We start from the raw sequence: 20,228 nt of genomic DNA, 5'->3' as shown, positions 1-20,228 counted from the left end.
TTAGCTGGTATTGATGATGTTAGCTGATGTTAGCTGGTATTGATGATGTTAGCTGGTATCGATGATGTTAGCTGGTATTGATGATGCTAGCTGGTATTGATGATGTTAGCGGGTATCGATGATGTTAGCTGGTATTGATGATGTTAGCTGATGTTAGCTGGTATTGATGATGTTAGCTGGTATTGATGATGTTAGCTGATGTTAGCTGGTATTGATGATGTTAGCTGGTATTGATGATGTTAGCTGGTATTGATGATGCTAGCTGGTATTGATGATGTTAGCTGGTATTGACGATGTTAGCTGGTATTGATGATGTTAGCTGATGTTAGCCGGTATCGATGATGTTAGCTGGTATCGATGATGTTAGCTGATGTTAGCTGGTATCGATGAGGCTAGCTGGTATTGATGATGCTAGCTGGTATTGATGATGTTAGCTGGTATTGATGATGCTAGCTGGTATTGATGATGTTAGCTGATGTTAGCTGGTATTGATGATGTTAGCCAGTATCGATGATGTTAGCTGATGTTAGCTGGTATTGATGATGTTAGCTGGTATTGATGATGTTAGCTGATGTTAGCTGGTATTGATGTTAGCTGGTATCGATGATGCTAGCTGGTATTGATGATGTTAGCTGGTATTGATGATGTTAGCTGGTATCGATGATGTTAGCTGGTATCGATGATGTTAGCTGGTATCGATGATGTTAGCTGATGTTAGCTGGTATTGATGATGTTAGCTGGTATCGATGATGTTAGCTGATGTTAGCTGGTATTGATGATGTTAGCTGGTATTGATGATGTTAGCTGATGTTAGCTGGTATTGATGATGTTAGCTGGTACTGATGATGGTAGTTGGTATCGATGATGTTAGCTGGTATTGATGATGTTAGCTGGTATTGATGATGTTAGCTGGTATCGATGATGTTAGCTGGTATTGATGATGGTAGTTGGTATCGATGATGTTAGCTGGTATTGATGATGTTAGCTGGTATTGATGATGTTAGCTGATGTTAGCTGGTATTGATGATGCTAGCTGGTATTGATGATGTTAGCTGGTATTGATGATGTTAGCTGGTATTGATGATGTTAGCTGATGTTAGCTGGTATTGATGATGTTAGCTGGTATCGATGATGTTAGCTGATGTTAGCTGGTATTGATGATGTTAGCTGGTATTGATGATGTTAGCTGATGTTAGCTGGTATTGATGATGTTAGCTGGTATCGATGATGTTAGCTGGTATTGATGATGCTAGCTGGTATTGATGATGTTAGCGGGTATCGATGATGTTAGCTGGTATTGATGATGTTAGCTGATGTTAGCTGGTATTGATGATGTTAGCTGGTATTGATGATGTTAGCTGATGTTAGCTGGTATTGATGATGTTAGCTGGTATTGATGATGTTAGCTGGTATTGATGATGCTAGCTGGTATTGATGATGTTAGCTGGTATTGACGATGTTAGCTGGTATTGATGATGTTAGCTGATGTTAGCCGGTATCGATGATGTTAGCTGGTATCGATGATGTTAGCTGATGTTAGCTGGTATCGATGATGCTAGCTGGTATTGATGATGCTAGCTGGTATTGATGATGTTAGCTGGTATTGATGATGCTAGCTGGTATTGATGATGTTAGCTGATGTTAGCTGGTATTGATGATGTTAGCCAGTATCGATGATGTTAGCTGATGTTAGCTGGTATTGATGATGTTAGCTGGTATTGATGATGTTAGCTGATGTTAGCTGGTATTGATGTTAGCTGGTATCGATGATGCTAGCTGGTATTGATGATGTTAGCTGGTATTGATGATGTTAGCTGGTATCGATGATGTTAGCTGGTATCGATGATGTTAGCTGGTATCGATGATGTTAGCTGATGTTAGCTGGTATTGATGATGTTAGGTGGTATCGATGATGTTAGCTGATGTTAGCTGGTATTGATGATGTTAGCTGGTATTGATGATGTTAGCTGATGTTAGCTGGTATTGATGATGTTAGCTGGTATCGATGATGTTAGCTGGTATTGATGATGCTAGCTGGTATTGATGATGTTAGCGGGTATCGATGATGTTAGCTGGTATTAATGATGTTAGCTGATGTTAGCTGGTATTGATGATGTTAGCTGGTATTGATGATGTTAGCTGATGTTAGCTGGTATTGATGATGTTAGCTGGTATTGATGATGTTAGCTGGTATTGATGATGCTAGCTGGTATTGATGATGTTAGCTGGTATTGACGATGTTAGCTGGTATTGATGATGTTAGCTGATGTTAGCTGGTATCGATGATGCTAGCTGGTATTGATGATGCTAGCTGGTATTGATGATGTTAGCTGGTATTGATGATGCTAGCTGGTATTGATGATGTTAGCTGATGTTAGCTGGTATTGATGATGTTAGCCAGTATCGATGATGTTAGCTGATGTTAGCTGGTATTGATGATGTTAGCTGGTATTGATGATGTTAGCTGATGTTAGCTGGTATTGATGTTAGCTGGTATCGATGATGCTAGCTGGTATTGATGATGTTAGCTGGTATTGATGATGTTAGCTGGTATCGATGATGTTAGCTGGTATCGATGATGTTAGCTGGTATCGATGATGTTAGCTGATGTTAGCTGGTATTGATGATGTTAGCTGGTATCGATGATGTTAGCTGATGTTAGCTGGTATTGATGATGTTAGCTGGTATTGATGATGTTAGCTGGTATCGATGATGTTAGCTGATGTTAGCTGGTATTGATGATGTTATCTGGTATTGATGATGTTAGCTGATATCGATTATGTTGCTACTCGCAACAGTTTTTCCGGTTCCTAGATTTCTTGAATTTCGAGTTCCGCCCGCGGTGGCCTTGGCAGGGCCAGAGACCAAATTATTTCGCGGGCCTCATACGGCCCGCGGGCCGGTCATTCCCCACCCCTGGTCTATAATAAAGGTTTTAGTTTTGGTTAGATCGCGTAAATATATAAACGTGTCGTGATATCCACCACCACTCGACACAGCCCAATCAGTACGGGGTTTGTCACGTGAACATTTAGTTACTAGTTAAGCAATAACTGGCTGTGATGGCTACGTACGGTGGGGCGAAATAAGTTCAACATACATACAATGCATAGACTCACACAGAGACCCATAGACTCACACAGAGACCCATAGACTCGCACAGAGACCCATAGACTCACACAGAGACACATAGACTCACACAGAGACACATAGACTCACACAGAGACTCATAGACTCACACATAGACACATAGACTCACACAGAGACACATAGACTCGCACAGAGACCCATAGACTAAGACAGAGACCCATAGACTCACACAGAGACCCATAGACTCACACAGAGACACATAGACTCACACAGAGACCCATAGACTCACACAGAGACCCATAGACTCACACAGAGACCCATAGACTCACACAGAGACACACAGACTCACACAGAGACCCATAGACTCACACAGAGACACATAGACTCACACAGAGACCCATAGACTCACACATAGACCCATAGACTCACACAGAGACCCATAGACTCACACAGAGACACATAGACTCACATAGAGACACAGACTCACACAGAGACCCATAGACTCACACAGAGACCCATAGACTCACACAGAGACACATAGACTCGCACAGAGACCCATAGACTCACACATAGACCCATAGACTCACACAGAGACACATAGACTCACACAGAGACCCATAGACTCACACAGAGACCCATAGACTCACACATAGACACATAGACTCACACAGAGACCCTTAGACTCACACAGAGACCCATAGACTCACACAGAGACCCATAGACTCACACATAGACACATAGACTCACACAGAGACCCTTAGACTCACACAGAGACCCATAGACTCACACAGAGACCCATAGACTCATAAAGAGACCTATAGACTCACACAGAGACACATAGACTCACACAGAGACCCATAGACTCACACAGAGACCCATAGACTCACACATAGACCCATAGACTCACACAGAGACCCATAGACTCACACAGAGACCCATAGACTCACACATAGACCCATAGACTCACACAGAGACCCATAGACTCACACAGAGACACATAGACTCACATAGAGACACAGACTCACACAGAGACCCATAGACTCACACAGAGACCCATAGACTCACACAGAGACACATAGACTCGCACAGAGACCCATAGACTCACACATAGACCCATAGACTCACACAGAGACACATAGACTCACACAGAGACCCATAGACTCACACAGAGACCCATAGACTCACACATAGACACATAGACTCACACAGAGACACATAGACTCACACAGAGACCCATAGACTCACACAGAGACCCATAGACTCACACAGAGACCCATAGACTCACACAGAGACACATAGACTCACATAGAGACACAGACTCACACAGAGACCCATAGACTCACACAGAGACCCATAGACTCACACAGAGACACATAGACTCGCACAGAGACCCATAGACTCACACATAGACCCATAGACTCACACAGAGACACATAGACTCACACAGAGACCCATAGACTCACACAGAGACCCATAGACTCACACATAGACACATAGACTCACACAGAGACCCTTAGACTCACACAGAGACCCATAGACTCACACAGAGACCCATAGACTCACACATAGACACATAGACTCACACAGAGACCCTTAGACTCACACAGAGACCCATAGACTCACAAAGAGACCCATAGACTCACACAGAGACCCATAGACTCACACATAGACACATAGACTCACACAGAGACCCTTAGACTCACACAGAGACCCATAGACTCACACAGAGACCCATAGACTCACACATAGACCCATAGACTCACACAGAGACCCATAGACTCACACAGATAACCTACGGGTCTCAACATCAATGGGTCTCTGTGTGATGAATGGGTCTCGATGTGATGAGTATTTGTGTCTTTATGCGAGTCTATGTGTTTCTGTGTGAGTTTATGCGTCTCTGTGTGAGTCTATTGGTCTCTACGTGAGTTTATGTGTCTCTGTGTAAATCTATGGGTCTCTGTGTGAATCTATGGGTCTCTGTGTAAGTCTATGTGTCTCTACATGAGTCTATGGGTCTCTGTGTGACGAGTCTATGGGACTCTACGTGAGTCTGTGTTTCTGTGTGAGTCTGTGGATCTCTGTGTAATGCGTCTATGGGTATCTGTGTGGTGAGTCGAAAGGTCTCCTTGCGATGAGTCAATGGGTCTCCCTGTGGTGAGTCTATTTGACTGTGATGAGTCGATGTGTCTCTATGTGAGTCTATGTGTCTCTGATGAGTCTTTGTGTTTCTACTTGTTAAACTCTGTACGTTGTCTGTGTGTCTCTGTGATGAGTCTATGGGGTTCTCTGTGTGATGAGTCTATTGGTTTCTCTGTGCGATGAGTCTATGGGTCTCTGTGTGATAAGTCTACGTGTCTGTGTGAGTCTAATGGCTCTGTGTGTGTGTCTATGGCTCTGTGTGTGATGAGTCTGTGTCTCCGTGTTAGTCTATATATATATCTACGTGCGTCTATGGCTCTCTGCGTGATGGGTCTATGATGTGGTCTCTGCGCTTTGAACTCTGACATTCGCAGGTGAGCGGCTTTTTGGTGTGGGCGCTGATTTCGGACACCAACTTCTCAGTGAAGGGCCAGTACATCTGGGTCATGCTGGTGGCCGTGCTGTTCTGGATTCTCACCGCGCTGCTCTTCATCTTCGAGCTGACCGCCCTGCACTGCCGCATACCCCACTTCCGCGTCATTGTAAGAGTTAGGGTTGGGGTATAAACTCACCCACGTGCTCAGGCACACACGCGGGTACTCAACCACCTACTCACTCACTCAGCAACTCATTCATTCATCCACTCACTCACTCAGGCACCCACTCACCCAGTCACTCACCCACCCATTCACTCACGCGCTGACTCACCCATTCCCGCACTCAACCAATCACTCACTCACCCACTCACCCACTCAACCACTCACTTATCCACCCACCCACTCACTCACTCAGGCACCCACAAACCCAGTCACTCACCCACCCATTCACTCACGCACTGACTCACCCATTCCCGCACTCAACCAATCACTCACTCACCCACTCATCCACTCAACCACTCACTTATCCACCTACTCACTCAGTCAGGCACCCACTCACCCAGTCACTCACCCACCCATTCACTCACGCACTGACTCACCCATTCCCGCACTCAACCAATCACTCACTCACCCACTCAACCACTCAACCACTTACTTATCCACCCACTCACTCACTCAGGCACCCAGTCACTCACCCACCCATTCACTCACGCGCTGACTCACCCATTCCCGCACTCAACCAATCACTCACTCACCCACTCACCCACTCAACCACTCACTTATCCACCCACTCACTCACTCAGGCACCCACTCACCCAGTCACTCACCCACCCATTCACTCACGCGCTGACTCACGAATTCCCGCACTCAACCAATCACTCACTCACCCCCTCATCCACTCAACCACTCACTTATCCACCCACTCACTCAGGCACCCACTCATCCACTCACCCACCCATTCACTCACGCACTGACTCACCCATTCCCGCACTCAACCAATGACTCACTCACCCACTCATCCACTCAACCACTCACTTATCCACCTACTCACTCACTCAGGCACCCACTCACCCAGTCACTCACCCACCCATTCACTCACGCACTGACTCACCCATTCCCGCACTCAACCAATCACTCACTCACCCACTCATCCACTCAACCACTCACTTATCCACCCACTCACTCACTCAGGCACCCACTCATCCAGTCACCCAGTCACTCACCCACCCATTCACTCACGCACTGACTCACCCATTCCCGCACTCAACCAATCACTCACTCACCCACTCATCCACTCAACCACTCACTTATCCACCCACTCACTCACTCAGGCACCCACTCACTCACCGACTGACTTCCCACTCACTCAACCACTTACCCACCCACCCACTCACGCACTTATTCACTGACTCACCCGCTCACCCATCCACTCGTTAACCAACGACCAGGTGAGGTCGTGCCTGATACCAGGTGAGGTCGTGCCTGATATCGTGTGGCAATTAATGTCAGTAATCCAAATACAGTCTGCGATAACGCATGATGATGTATAATGCAGGCCTGAACAAAAACACAAAACGGTGTATCCATTTGGTGTTTGAGTATCTGAATACAACTGCTGTCTTATTGCAAGAAAGGGTAAAAAACCTGTTGTTGTTTTTCTTAATTTTGGATACTGGCAACAACAAAAAAATAATCCCAAAGATATATAACTTTAATCTAGATTTGAAATTAAATCACGACGTTTCGATTGCAACACAAGCAATCATCATATATGACTTCTCAACTCGAGCAATAACCGTTCTGATACTTGAATTATCTTAGTACGCTTCTTGGTTCTTTCGGTAAAGTCACGTAGAAGGGAAATAATAAAATAATAAAAATAAAATACAAAATATGTTTCATATTTGTACTATTTTATTGTTTCCCTTCTGCGTGGTGACTTTTCCAGAAAGAACCAAGAATATGAATCCATGCAGTCACGAAAGCTTTAAATCGAAATGTCTTAGTGCTGTTCGCATTTTTGGCGTTCTCTGGTCTACTAACACTGGTGGTGAGACTAGGGCACAATGAAAGGCTGTTGTCTCAAAGACAATGCATAGATTATTATTGTTATCATCATCGCAGCGCGTTCGTTTGAATGTTTTTTTTTTGATACAAGCACGTGTGTGCTTAACAAAGACTTTGCAAAAAGGTACGGATTTAATGTGTTTGAACATCTTGAACATACAATGCATGTGCATTGTGCTTAACGCATGTACATAATGTACGTGCATAATATATGAATGTGCACAGTGTATGTACGTATTGCATGTACGTGATTTTACGTATCTATTGGATGTTTGAACCATCTTAGCAAAACTATAATTTTATTTCCAGAGAAGGGTAAAAAATGACTATTATTATTATTATTATTTTTCATCAATTTTGATAGCACGGGCAAAAAAAAGGTCGTCAGATATAAAACCAGCGTTATAGGAGATACGGACTGTCCTCGAAACGGTAGCAGCCTATCAATCACAGCTGACAGATTAAAGCCTCACCCGGCTGAAGTTGCCCAGTTCGAGCACCACCAACACCAGGAGCGACGTCTACTTGAACCCGACCCTGTGCTTCCACCCCCCTCCCCACTCCTCCAACCTTACAAACAATTGTACTTGGTGCGATCAACGTCAGCACTAGGGGAGACAAAGGCCGGCCTAGGTGTGTGTGGTGCTGCCCGACCCAGTCGCCGGCCTTCGTAGGCGCTACCAGCTAACCGGCAGGGGTGGGCAAATGCTTTTTGACTCGCGGGCCACAATGGGTTCTAAAATTTGACGGAGAGGCCGGGCCAGGAACAGATGGACGGAGTGATTCGTGTGAACTTAATATAAATGACGTGTAAAAAATCAATACGTGAAAGGATGTTGGCCTTTAACAGGTAGCAAAAGCATTTGTTTGCAAGGCAATTTAATAAATTGCACGAACATGAACGATTCAAAAACATGTCGTGACTTCCCGTCAAAGTGCGCCATCTAATGGGGAAATGGGGGAATTACAGGAGAAAGGTAAAATTTAGTTTAATTTAATAATAATATTTGGACAAGTTCGGCAAAGTACGGCCCGGGGGCCGTATACGGCCCGGGGGCCGTACTTTGCCCACGTCTGCGCTAACGGCGCTTGCCCCGAAAGTCTGTTACAGGATACACGGGAGATCCTTGCCTCTTTGTGTCCCTCTCCCCACAGGTGTTCTCCATCAACGCCATAGGCAGCGTCCTCTACCTGTCGGCCTTCATCGCGAACGCGGCGAGTGTGACAGTACCCCAGATCGTCAACAATTGGGCAGCGTCCGCGGTGAGAGAGAGAGAGAGACAGCAAGTGATAGAGAGACACAGAGAGAGAGAGAGAGAGACAGCAAGTGATAGAGAGACGCAGAGAGAGAGAGACAGCAAGTGATAGAGAGACGCAGAGAGTGAGAGAGAGAGAGACAGCAAGTGATAGAGAGAATGAGAGAGAGAGAGAGCAAGTGATAGAGAGACGCAGAGTGAGAGAGAGAGAGCAAGTGATAGAGAGACGCAGAGAGAGAGAGAGAGACAGCAAGTGAGAGAGAGAATGAGAGCGAGAGAGACAGCAAGTGATAGAGAGACGCAGAGAGAGTGAGAGAGAGAGAGACAGCAAGTGATAGAGAGACACAGAGAGAGAGAGAGACAGCAAGTGATAGAGAGACGCAGAGAGAGAGACAGCAAGTGATAGAGAGACGCAGAGAGAGTGAGAGAGACAGCAAGTGAGAGAGAGAATGAGAGCGAGAGAGACAGCAAGTGATAGAGAGACGCAGAGAGAGTGAGAGAGACAGCAAGTGAGAGAGAGAATGAGAGCGAGAGACAGCAAGTGATAGAGAGACGCAGAGAGAGTGAGAGAGAGACAGCAAGTGATAGAGAGACGCAGAGAGAGAGAGACAGCAAGTGATAGAGAGACAGAGAGAGAGAGACAGCAAGTGATAGAGAGACGCAGAGAGAGAGAGAGAGAGACAGCAAGTGATAGAGAGACGCAGAGAGAGAGAGACAGCAAGTGATAGAGAGACAGAGAGAGAGAGACAGCAAGTGATAGAGAGACGCAGAGTGAGTGAGAGAGTGAGACAGCAAGTGATAGAGAGACGCAGAGAGAGAGACAGCAAGTGATAGAGAGACGCAGAGAGAGGGACAGCAAGTGATAGAGAGAATGAGAGAGTGAGAGAGACAGCAAGTGATAGAGAGACGCAGAGAGAGAGAGAGACAGCAAGTGATAGAGAGAGAGAGACAGCAAGTGATAGAGAGAATGAGAGAGAGAGAGACAGCAAGTGATAGAGAGACGCAGAGAGAGAGAGAGACAGCAAGTGATAGAGAGATGCAGAGTGAGAGTGAGAGAGACAGCAAGTGATAGAGAGACGCAGAGAGTAAGAGAGAGACAGCAAGTGATAGAGAGAATGAGAGAGACAGCAAGTGATAGAGAGACGCAGAGAGAGAGAGACAGCAAGTGATAGAGAGACGCAGAGAGTGAGAGAGAGAGACAGCAAGTGATAGAGAGAATGAGGGAGAGAGAGACAGCAAGTGATAGAGAGACGCAGAGTGAGAGAGAGAGAGACAGCAAGTGATAGAGAGAATGAGAGCGAGAGAGACAGCAAGTGATAGAGAGACGCAGAGAGAGAGAGACAGCAAGTGATAGAGAGACAGAGAGAGAGACAGCAAGTGATAGAGAGACGCAGAGAGAGAGAGACAGCAAGTGATAGAGAGACAGAGAGAGAGAGACAGCAAGTGATAGAGAGACGCAGAGTGAGAGAGAGACAGCAAGTGATAGAGAGACACAGAGAGAGAGAGAGACAGCAAGTGATAGAGAGACGCAGAGAGAGTGAGAGAGAGAGAGACAGCAAGTGATAGAGAGAGAGACAGCAAGTGATAGAGAGATGCAGAGAGAGAGAGAGACAGCAAGTGATAGAGAGACAGAGAGAGAGAGACAGCAAGTGATAGAGAGATGCAGAGAGAGAGACAGCAAGTGATAGAGAGATGCAGAGAGAGAGAGAGAGACAGCAAGTGATAGAGAGACGCAGAGAGAGAGAGAGACAGCAAGTGATAGAGAGAAGCAGAGAGAGAGAGACAGCAAGTGATAGAGAGATGCAGAGAGAGAGAGACAGCAAGTGATAGAGAGACGCAGAGAGAGAGAGAGACAGCAAGTGATAGAGAGAAGCAGAGAGAGAGAGACAGCAAGTGATAGAGAGATGCAGAGAGAGAGACAGCAAGTGATAGAGAGACGCAGAGAGAGAGAGAGAGAGACAGCAAGTGATAGAGAGACGCAGAGAGAGAGACAGCAAGTGATAGAGAGATGCATAGAGAGAGAGACAGCAAGTGATAGAGAGACGCAGAGAGAGAGAGAGACAGCAAGTGATAGAGAGAAGCAGAGAGAGAGAGACAGCAAGTGATAGAGAGATGCAGAGAGAGAGACAGCAAGTGATAGAGAGACGCAGAGAGAGAGAGAGAGAGACAGCAAGTGATAGAGAGACGCAGAGAGAGAGAGAGACAGCAAGTGATAGAGAGACGCAGAGAGAGAGAGAGACAGACAGCAAGTGAGAGAGAGAGAGACAACAAGTGATAGAGAGACGCAGAGAGAGTGAGAGAGAGAGAGTTTTAAAATGAATTTTATTGCTACCAGCAGCAAAAAGCACTGGGTGCCAATTTCGAGGCAAATCACATGCACGACAGCATCACGTGTTGCACGTCACAAACGCTACCCGAGGCACGTGATACTGCACGTGACACGCACATCACAACACGACGACGTTACGCACGACACGCGCGACAAATGAGCTCGTTAAGAAGTAAAATCAAGAATGCTGTTTGCACTGGTGCAGAGGTCTTTACCGGCCCCCCTCCCACCAATCAAAGAACACGCGCGTGTCCCCGGGCGTTTCATAGTTTTCATTTATTTTGGGTATAGCCCTGTGAGCCATTCGGCTCTTGAATCGGGTGCAAACGCAACAAAGAAAAAAAACTAAAACACGAACAAGAAAAAAAACATCTTAAAGTGACTACTACGTGTTGACTGTGCAAACAAAAAATCCAGGAAAAAAAAGCCAGCAAAAATATTCCTCAAATAGCACCGTGTACACACCTCCAACGCTGTGTGCAAAAAAATCCCGGTGGGATGCAAGCCAAACAACAACAACAACAACCACAAGACAACTTACATTAAGGCCATCAGTCTAACTCCGTACTACAATAAACAAAAACACGGCCAAACCAAAAAAAACTTTTAGAAATCACCAAAATAAAGGCCATGAATGCAATGTGTAACAATGATCATAGGGACTGCGACCGAATTTTTTTTAAACAATAAACTACGTAAATAACATGTAACACCGAACCCTATAGAGCCACAGCTGGCTGCATGAGTCACTCCACAAACAACAGGAGCATCATGGCATGCGTGCTCCACCTGGAGCCGTGCCTTGAGCAGGCTCCTCAACATTGCCACCACAAAGCATCCGTCAGTGTCGCCTTGTAGCATTTTTTTTTCTCCAGGTCTTGTAAACTGCCGTCTTTGCTTGGGCACAGACGAAAGTTTGCTCATTTGCCAGGTATAAGGGGGATTCAGCTGAGCCACACGGCCGAGGACACCATCCAGTGCGCTAACGTCCACTGAAGATTACTGCGGCATTTGGCTACGGGAGGCTCGTACACCTGCTGCCATTGGGGGAGGAGGGCCTCAATTATGGGAGAGAAGTGATCTCTCCATTTTGTGTCTGCAGCACGTGGAGAGAACTTTGTTTGTGGCGCTCTTCAGGGACACGTCCCTGCAGCCTCTCACTTTCCCCATCTCTCTCTCTCCCCGTCACTCTCGCTCTCTCTCTCTCCGTGTCTCTCTCCGTGTTTCTCACTCCCCTTGCCCATCCCTCTCCCTCTGCTCGTGTTCTCCCCCCCCTCTCCCTCTCTCCGTGTGTGTGTCTCTCTCCCCCCATGTCACACTCTCTCCCTCTCTCCGTGTCTCTCTCTCCCCCCATGTCACACTCTCTCCCCCCATGTCACACTCTCTCCCTCTCTCCGTGTGTGTGTCTCTCACCCCCCATGTCACACTCTCTATCTCTCTCCGTGTGTGTGTCTCTCTCCCTCTCTCCGTGTCTCTCTCCCCATGTCACACTCTCTCCCTCTCCCCGTGTGTGTCTCTCTCCCCATGTCACACTCTCTCCCTCTCTCCGTGTCTCTCTCTCCCCCCATGTCACACTCTCTATCTCTCTCCGTGTGTGTCTCTCCCCCATGTCACACTCTATCGCTCTCTCCGTGTGTCTCTCTCCCCATGTCACACTCTCTATCTCTCTCCGTGTGTCTCTCTCCCCCCATGTCACACTCTCTCCCTCTCTCCCTATGTCACACTCTCTCCCCCCATGTCACACTCTCTCTCCCTCTCTCCGTATGTGTGTCTCTCTCCCCATGTCACACTCTCTCCCTCTCTCCGTATGTGTGTCTCTCTCCCCATGTCACACTCTCTATCTCTCTCCGTGTGTGTGTCTCTCCCCATGTCACACTCTCTCCCCCCATGTCACACTCTCTCCCCCCATGTCACACTCTCTCCCTCTCTCCGTATGTGTGTCTCTCTCCCCATGTCACACTCTCTCCCCCCATGTCACACTCTCTCCCTCTCTCTGTGTGTGTCTCTCTCCCCATGTCACACTCTCTCCCCCCATGTCACACTCTCTCCCTCTCTCCGTGTGTCTCTCTCTCCATGTCACACTCTCTCACTCTCTCCGTATGTGTCTCTCTCCCCATGTCACACTCTCTCCCTCTCTCCGTGTGTGTGTCTCTCTCCCCATGTCACACTCTCTCCCTCTCCCCGTGTGTGTCTCTCTCCCCATGTCACACTCTCTCACTCTCTCCGTATGTGTCTCTCTCCCCCCATGTCACACTCTCTATCTCTCTCCGTATGTGTCTCTCTCCCCATGTCACACTCTCTCCCCGTGTGTGTCTCTCTCCCCATGTCACACTCTCTCACTCTCTCCGTATGTGTCTCTCTCCCCCCATGTCACACTCTCTATCTTTCTCCGTATGTGTCTCTCTCCCCATGTCACACTCTCTCCCTCTCTCTGTGTGTGTGTCTCTCTCCCCCATGTCACACTCTCTCCCCCCATGTCACACTCTCTATCTCTCTGCATGCTGGGAAGAGGGCGTGTCTATCCGTGCTCCAAGCGTTTCCATTACCTGCTAGTGAGGGCCTAGTTTTGCATATGCATCCTAGCCTCGCCTGAGAGAGTTGTTTGTACTCCCCGGCGACCCCTTTCACTCTCCGAGCTCCATCAAGTGCTCTTCATCTCTCCTCCAGCTCTGTGAGTGCCTCCAACAACACAGGGCCGTGCTGTCTCCCATGGCTTCACCCCCGTCGCCTCGCGCAAGCGCAGGGTGAAGTCCGGCCGCCTGCGGAGGAGGCCACGTGGCCCCTAACCCGATCACGAGCCCTGCCCAAAGGTGGCAGAGCAGGACGAGCAACGCCCCTCCAGCGAGCGCCATCCTAGAGGGCACTGCGGGGGGGGGGGGGGGTGAATATGAAGATATGCTCGATGGCGACCTGCCTGAGGACAGCACGGTGGGAAAAGTGCCACCGCCACCGCCACCCCCACCACCACCACCGCCGCCGCCGCACGCCGCCTCAGCATCCTCTGGGCAAGAGGGACCACCGGCCAGTGCGGCGCCTAACGACGGAAGGCTGCAGGAAGGCGACGAAGGCCGGCTCAGCCAAAGGGAGTGCAACAGAACCTCCACTACCAGAGGGCAGCCACCCTGCTCCCGATGGGGGCCCTGTCATCACCAACGGCAAAAGAGGGGTCTGTCGAGTTGCAGTTTGACGACCTGGGGGACTCTGACGACGAGGTGTCGCCGGAGTCCGAAGGAGAGGACGACGTGAGTGAGGTCAGCTACTCACAAGTCAACAGCGAGTGCGATTACTCACCTGGGGACATCCACAGCTTCCTAGTGCAAACTTTCAGGAAGCGTAAAGTCAGGGTCGGGGCCGTTTTCCCTGACCTCACCGCTTTCCTCAAAGCATCCCAACAAATTTACCGCAATTGCGACAGGTTTGGTTTCATGACACAGGAATGCTACCACCTAAAAGCGTTCATACTCAGAAGTAACCAGGCCCCCCCACAACTACTGTTACCACTACCACCACCACCACCACACAACAACATGATGGCTTCAGCTGTGATGGTTGCTAGTCTGAACTGTAACATCGCTCGCAGCGACAAGGGGTGGGACCAGATCCGCCGCTTTGTTGGGGAACACAAATCAGATGTGACTCTCCTCCAGGAAACTCACTCTGGAGGCTCAACGCCAGCCTTTATCTAGGCGGCCGAGGTCTTCTTCAGCCACGCCGGCGAGGACAACCTCGCCGGCGTGGCGATTGTGCTCAGTTCGCGGTTTGCACCAGAGAACGTCTCCTTCAAAGGAATCGTCAAAGGTCACTTTGACGATTTCTTCTTCTTCGTCCTGAATAACTCCAGCCTCAGGAGCTTTAACGTGTCCGCGCCGAGCAGGGCCTCCGAGAGGAAGCTCTTCTTTGGTGCACTGCGGGACGCGCTTGCGACAGACGACGTGGACGCCGTGCTCACCGTCGTGGGCGGGAGACTTCAACTGCACCCTCGACCCGGCTCTCGACTGCAACATCGCCGAACCTCACCCTGAATCCGCACACCCGCTAGCCAACCTCGTGCAAAGACTGGATCTGCGTGACGTGTGGCGACTACCGCATCCAGCCCAGCGGCAGTACCCCTGGTGCCGCTGAGACTCTCAAGGCAGGATAAGCCTCGCCAGGCTCGACCGACTGTACGTCAACGCCAGCAGCGTTAACCTGCTCGGGGAGAGTAAAATCGTTCACTCTGGGTTTTCCGATCACCACCTGGTCTCCGTGCTGCTGCAAATCTTCAGAGCCGAGCGGCACAGCTCCTACTGGAGACTCAACATACATCTGCTTGACGACACCGACTTCAGGGAAACCTTCAAAGCCTTTTGGGTTCAGTGGCTGCCTGGCAAAGGCAGCTTTAGCTCCCACCAGCTTTGGTGGGACAACACAAAGGCACAGGTCAGGGCTCTCTGCCAGTAATTCATGAGCCAGCACGCCACCGCCAAGGAGGAGGTGGCACAACAACTGCAGGCGGAGCTGAGCTCATCCCACGGCACACAGCAGGGTGAGACGCTACTGGAGAAGCAGCGGCCTTTCGTGCAGCACCTGTCGCAGGTGGACTCTCCGTCTAAGTTTTTCTTCCACTTAAACAAAGCACCGGCCAACAACAACAACAAAATTTCCAGTTTTGCGAACCCCAGATGGACAAACTGCCACATCTGAGAGTGAGATCGACAAGCCTGCCAGGGATTTCTACTCGCAACTTTTCGCCGCCGAAACCATACACGACGAGGCTGTCCGGGAGCTACTGGACGGGGGGCCCTACCTTAGGAGCCCCCGAGCGGGATCGTCTGGACAGCCCCGTCACCCTGCAGGAGCTCCACACTGCTGTGAAAGGGCTCGCAGCTGGTAAAGCCCCGGAGATTGATGGCCTGCCGGTTGAGTTTTACGTGGCCTTCTGGGATGAGCTCGGCCCTCCACTACTACAATTGTTGACGGAGAGCCTGCAGAAGGGGGAACTCCCACAGAGCTGCAGGAGACCTGCGCCTCGTCGAGAATTGGCGACCCGTGTTCCTCTTTGTGCGCCGACTACAAAATCTTCTCCAAGGTGCTGGCAAACCGTCTCAAGACAGCGCTGGGTCAGCTGATCCTGCCGGAACAGTCGTATTGCATCCCCGGACGGTGCATATACGACGACATCGGTACGGTCAGAGACATGGACTTGGGCCTCCTCTTCTTGGATCAGGAGAAGGCCTTTGACAGGGTGAGCCACGAGTACCTGGACAAACTCCTAATGTCGCTCGGCTTCGGCCAGGCCTTCATCTCGTATGTTAGGCTTCTGTACACGGGGGGCACATCCAGCCTCTTGAAGATAAACCAGCGGCTCGGCACCCCTTTCCCTGTGATGAGGGGGGTCAGACAGGGATGCCCCCTCTCGGGGCTGCTGTACACCTTGTTCATTGAGCCACTGCTACGCCACCTCAGACGAAATCTGTCTGGCCTCAAGGTCCCGGGACCTGAGAACGTGGTCGTCAAGCTCTCAGCGTACGCAGACGACATATGCGTCGGGATCAGAGGACAGTCTTGGACCTCGTGCAGGCCCACCTGCGCAAGTGGAAGATCGCAGCTGAAATCACCAGCATCTTGGGACTCCGCTCCATGCTTGCCGGGGAGAAACTGCTGCGGGACGTCGCTCCACGCCATGAAGGAGCTGCACCTGAAGCTGGAGGCGCTGGGGGACAGTGGCGCCCCCCCCCCCCCCCTCCTTCTCCTTCCCGGAGTTGTGCTTCTCCTCCACGCAGCCCCCTGGCCACAGCGACTCCGGCAAGCTACTGAAGCTCTGAGGCTGCAGGAACGTGCCCCTAAGAGTGCCCCAAACACAGTGCTCCACACGTGGCTGTGTCAAGGTGCTGCATTCCCAGGACCTGGCCGACCTACCGGACACAAAACGGAGAGACCATTTGTCTCCCCTCATTGCGACCGCCCCCAGTGAAAACAAATGTACAAAGTCTCCTGTAGCCAAACGCTGAAGTGACCTCCAGTGGAGGTTGGCACACTGCACGTTGCCATCGTCCGTGTGGCTCAGTCGAATCTCGCCAGGGGTAACAGACTTGGTGCATTTCCTGCGGTGCCAGGGAGGATCTGCCCCACCGGTACTTACACTGCCAGCGGCTCAAACCAATGTTCTGCCTTTTGGGGGACATCTTCGTAAAACTGGGGGGGGGGGGGGGGGGGGGGGGGGTACCCCTTCTACAACAGCAGCTTCGTATATGGGGTGGTGCCTTACCTGGCTAACAAGCGCCATGACCTCGCCAACTTCGCCTGTGCTCAGGCGAAGTTGGCGGTGTACCGAACGAGGAGCAAGATGCTGCAAGGTGACACTGACGTCTGCCTTGTGCTGCTTCCAGTGTTCAGGGGCCTGCTCAAGGCGCGGCTCCGGCTGGAGCACGCCACGTGCCACACACACGTGTCGGTGATGTGCAGAGCGTCTTCTTCGAACGCTGGGGAGCCGGACAAGCCCCTCTCTGTACCAGCGTGAACGGCACCACCCCACGTGTTCACCTTCTGAAGCGCTCGCTCGTCACCGTGGCGTGCGCGATGACCACCAGCACCACCACCACGTGACTTTTATTTCGTGTTATGCGCGGTGCTTTTAGCGCCACAGCGCGTGGATTTTTGGTATTTCATATTCTTGGGTCTTTCGTTAAAGTCACGTAGATAGGTTCAAAGAAAATATCTATCTACGTGGCTTTACCTAAAGACCCAAGAAAATGAATTCCTGCAGTCACGAAAGCTTTAAGTCAAGATTCATAGTATTTGTTATTTGTGTTGCTGGTGACTTTGTGTATTTCGTATCGGATTCGCCTCCAGTGCTGTTGCTGCTGGCGGCAATAAAAGTTGTTTAAAAGTCTCTCCACGTGTCTCTCTCTCCCCATGTCACACTCTCTCCCTATTTTTTTTTAATTCGCTTCCACCAACAAATCCTTTATTTAATATTGCAATACAGATGTCTGGGAAGACTAAAAGAAAATAACAATACAATTAAACAATTATTCTGTGCAGTTATTAGCTTGAACAGAAAAACAAACTGAATTACTGCACTTTCTCCCTCTCTCCCCGTGTGTCACACTCTCTCCCTCCCCTTTTCTCCACGTCTCTCTCCCGTGTCGCTCTCCCTCTCCCCGGGTCCATCTCCCCCAACCCCCTCCGTCAGTCTCTCTCCCTCTCTTTCTCTCTCTCGCCGCTATTCGTGCACCAGCACAAACAGCTCCTTGGTTTTACTTTCGAACGAACGTATTTGTCGCGCATGTCGTGCGTAACGACCTACAGTGAGGGAAAAAAAGTATTTGATCCCCTGCTGATTTTGTACGTTTGCCCACTGACAAAGAAATAATCAGTCTATAATTTTAATGGTAGGTTTATTTGAACAGTGAGAGACAGAATAACAACAAAAACATCCAGAAAAACTAATGTCAAAAATGTTATAAATTGATTTGCATATTAATGAGGGAAATAAGTATTTGACCCCCTCTCAAACAGAAAGATGTATGGCTCCCAGGTGTCTTTTATACAGGTAAGGAGCTGAGATTGCTCCTAATCTCAGCTTGTTACCTGTTTAAAAGACACCTGTCCACAGAAGCAATCAATCAATCAGATTCCAAACTCTCCACCATGGCCAAGACCAAAGAGCTCTCCAAGGATGTCAGGGACAAGATGTTAGACCTACACAAGGCTGGAATGGGCTACAAGACCATTGCCAAGCAGCTTGGTGAGAAGGTGACAACAGTTGGTGCGATTTTTCGCAAATGGAAGAAACACAAAATAACTGTCGATCTCCCTCGGCCTGGGGCTCCATGCAAGATCTCACCTCGTGGAGTTGCAAAGATCATGAGCACGGTGAGGAATCAGCCCAGAACTACACGGGAGGATCTTGTCAATGATCTCAAGGTAGCTGGGACCATAGTCACCAAGAAAACAATTGGTAACACACTACGCCGTGAAGGACTGAAATCCTGCAGCGCCCGCAAGGTCCCCCTGCTCAAGAAAGCACATATACTTGCCCGTCTGAAGTTTGCCAATGAACATCTGAATCATTCAGAGGACAACTGGGTGAAAGTGTTGTGGTCAGATGAGACCAAAATGGAGCTCTTTGGCATCAACTCAACTTGCCGTGTTTGGAGGAGGAGAAATGCTGCCTATGACCCCAAGAACACCATCCCCACCGTCAAACATGGAGGTGGAAACATGCTTTGGGGGTGTTTTTCTGCTAAGGGGACAGAACAACTTCACCGCACCAAAGGGACGATGGACGGGGCCATGTACCGTCAAATCTTTGGTGAGAACCTCCTTCCCTCAGCCAGGGCATTGAAAATGGGTCGTGGATGGGTATTCCAGCATGACAATGACCCAAAACACACGGCCAAGGCAACAAAGGAGTGGCTCAAGAAGAAGCACATTAAGGCCCTGGAGTGGCCTAGCCAGTCTCCAGACCTTAATCCCATAGAAAATCTGTGGAGGGAGCTGAAGGTTCGAGTTTCCAAACGTCAGCCTCGAAACCTTAATGACTTGGAGAAGATCTGCAAAGAGAAGTGGGACAAAATCCCTCCTGAGATGTGTGCAAACCTGGTGGCCAACTACAAGAAACGTCTGACCTCTGTGATTGCCAACAAGGGTTTTGCCACCAAGTACTAAGTCATGTTTTGCAGAGGGGTCAAATACTTATTTCCTTCATTAAAATGCAAATCAATGTATAACATTTTTGACATGAGTTTTTCTGGATGTTTTTGTTGTTATTCTGTCTCTCACTGTTCAAATAAACCTACCATTAAAATTATAGACTGATCATTTCTTAGTCAGTGGGCAAACGTACAAAATCAGCAGCGGATAAAATATTTTTTTCCCTCACTGTAGCAAGGCCGTAGCCATGGAGTTAACTTTGGGGGGGGACCAAATCTTCCAGGGTGTCTGGAGGTCTCAACCCAGAAAAATATCTACATTTTAAAACTC

The 20,228-nt window shown here is 49.1% G+C and overlaps 1 protein-coding gene across 1 annotated transcript in view; it reads left to right on the top strand.

Annotated features, from left to right (window-relative positions):
• LOC116956155 (plasmolipin-like) overlaps nt 1-20,228 on the top strand; it is a 76,754-nt gene that overhangs the window by 49,103 nt on the left and 7,423 nt on the right. The window contains exons 3-4 of the mRNA XM_032977635.2: nt 5,607-5,774; nt 8,832-8,939. Coding sequence (XP_032833526.2) covers nt 5,607-5,774; nt 8,832-8,939 — 276 coding nt within the window. The remainder of the gene's footprint in view (nt 1-5,606; nt 5,775-8,831; nt 8,940-20,228) is intronic.

This window comes from Petromyzon marinus, chromosome 63 (genome assembly GCF_048934315.1).
Source record: "Petromyzon marinus isolate PM22_M1 ecotype Great Lakes invasive population chromosome 63, UKy_Petmar_22M1.pri1.0, whole genome shotgun sequence".
Classification (NCBI taxonomy): Eukaryota; Metazoa; Chordata; class Hyperoartia; order Petromyzontiformes; family Petromyzontidae; genus Petromyzon; species Petromyzon marinus.
The sequence above is the reverse complement of the archived record's forward strand: the minus strand, read 5'-3'. Positions and strand labels throughout refer to the sequence as shown.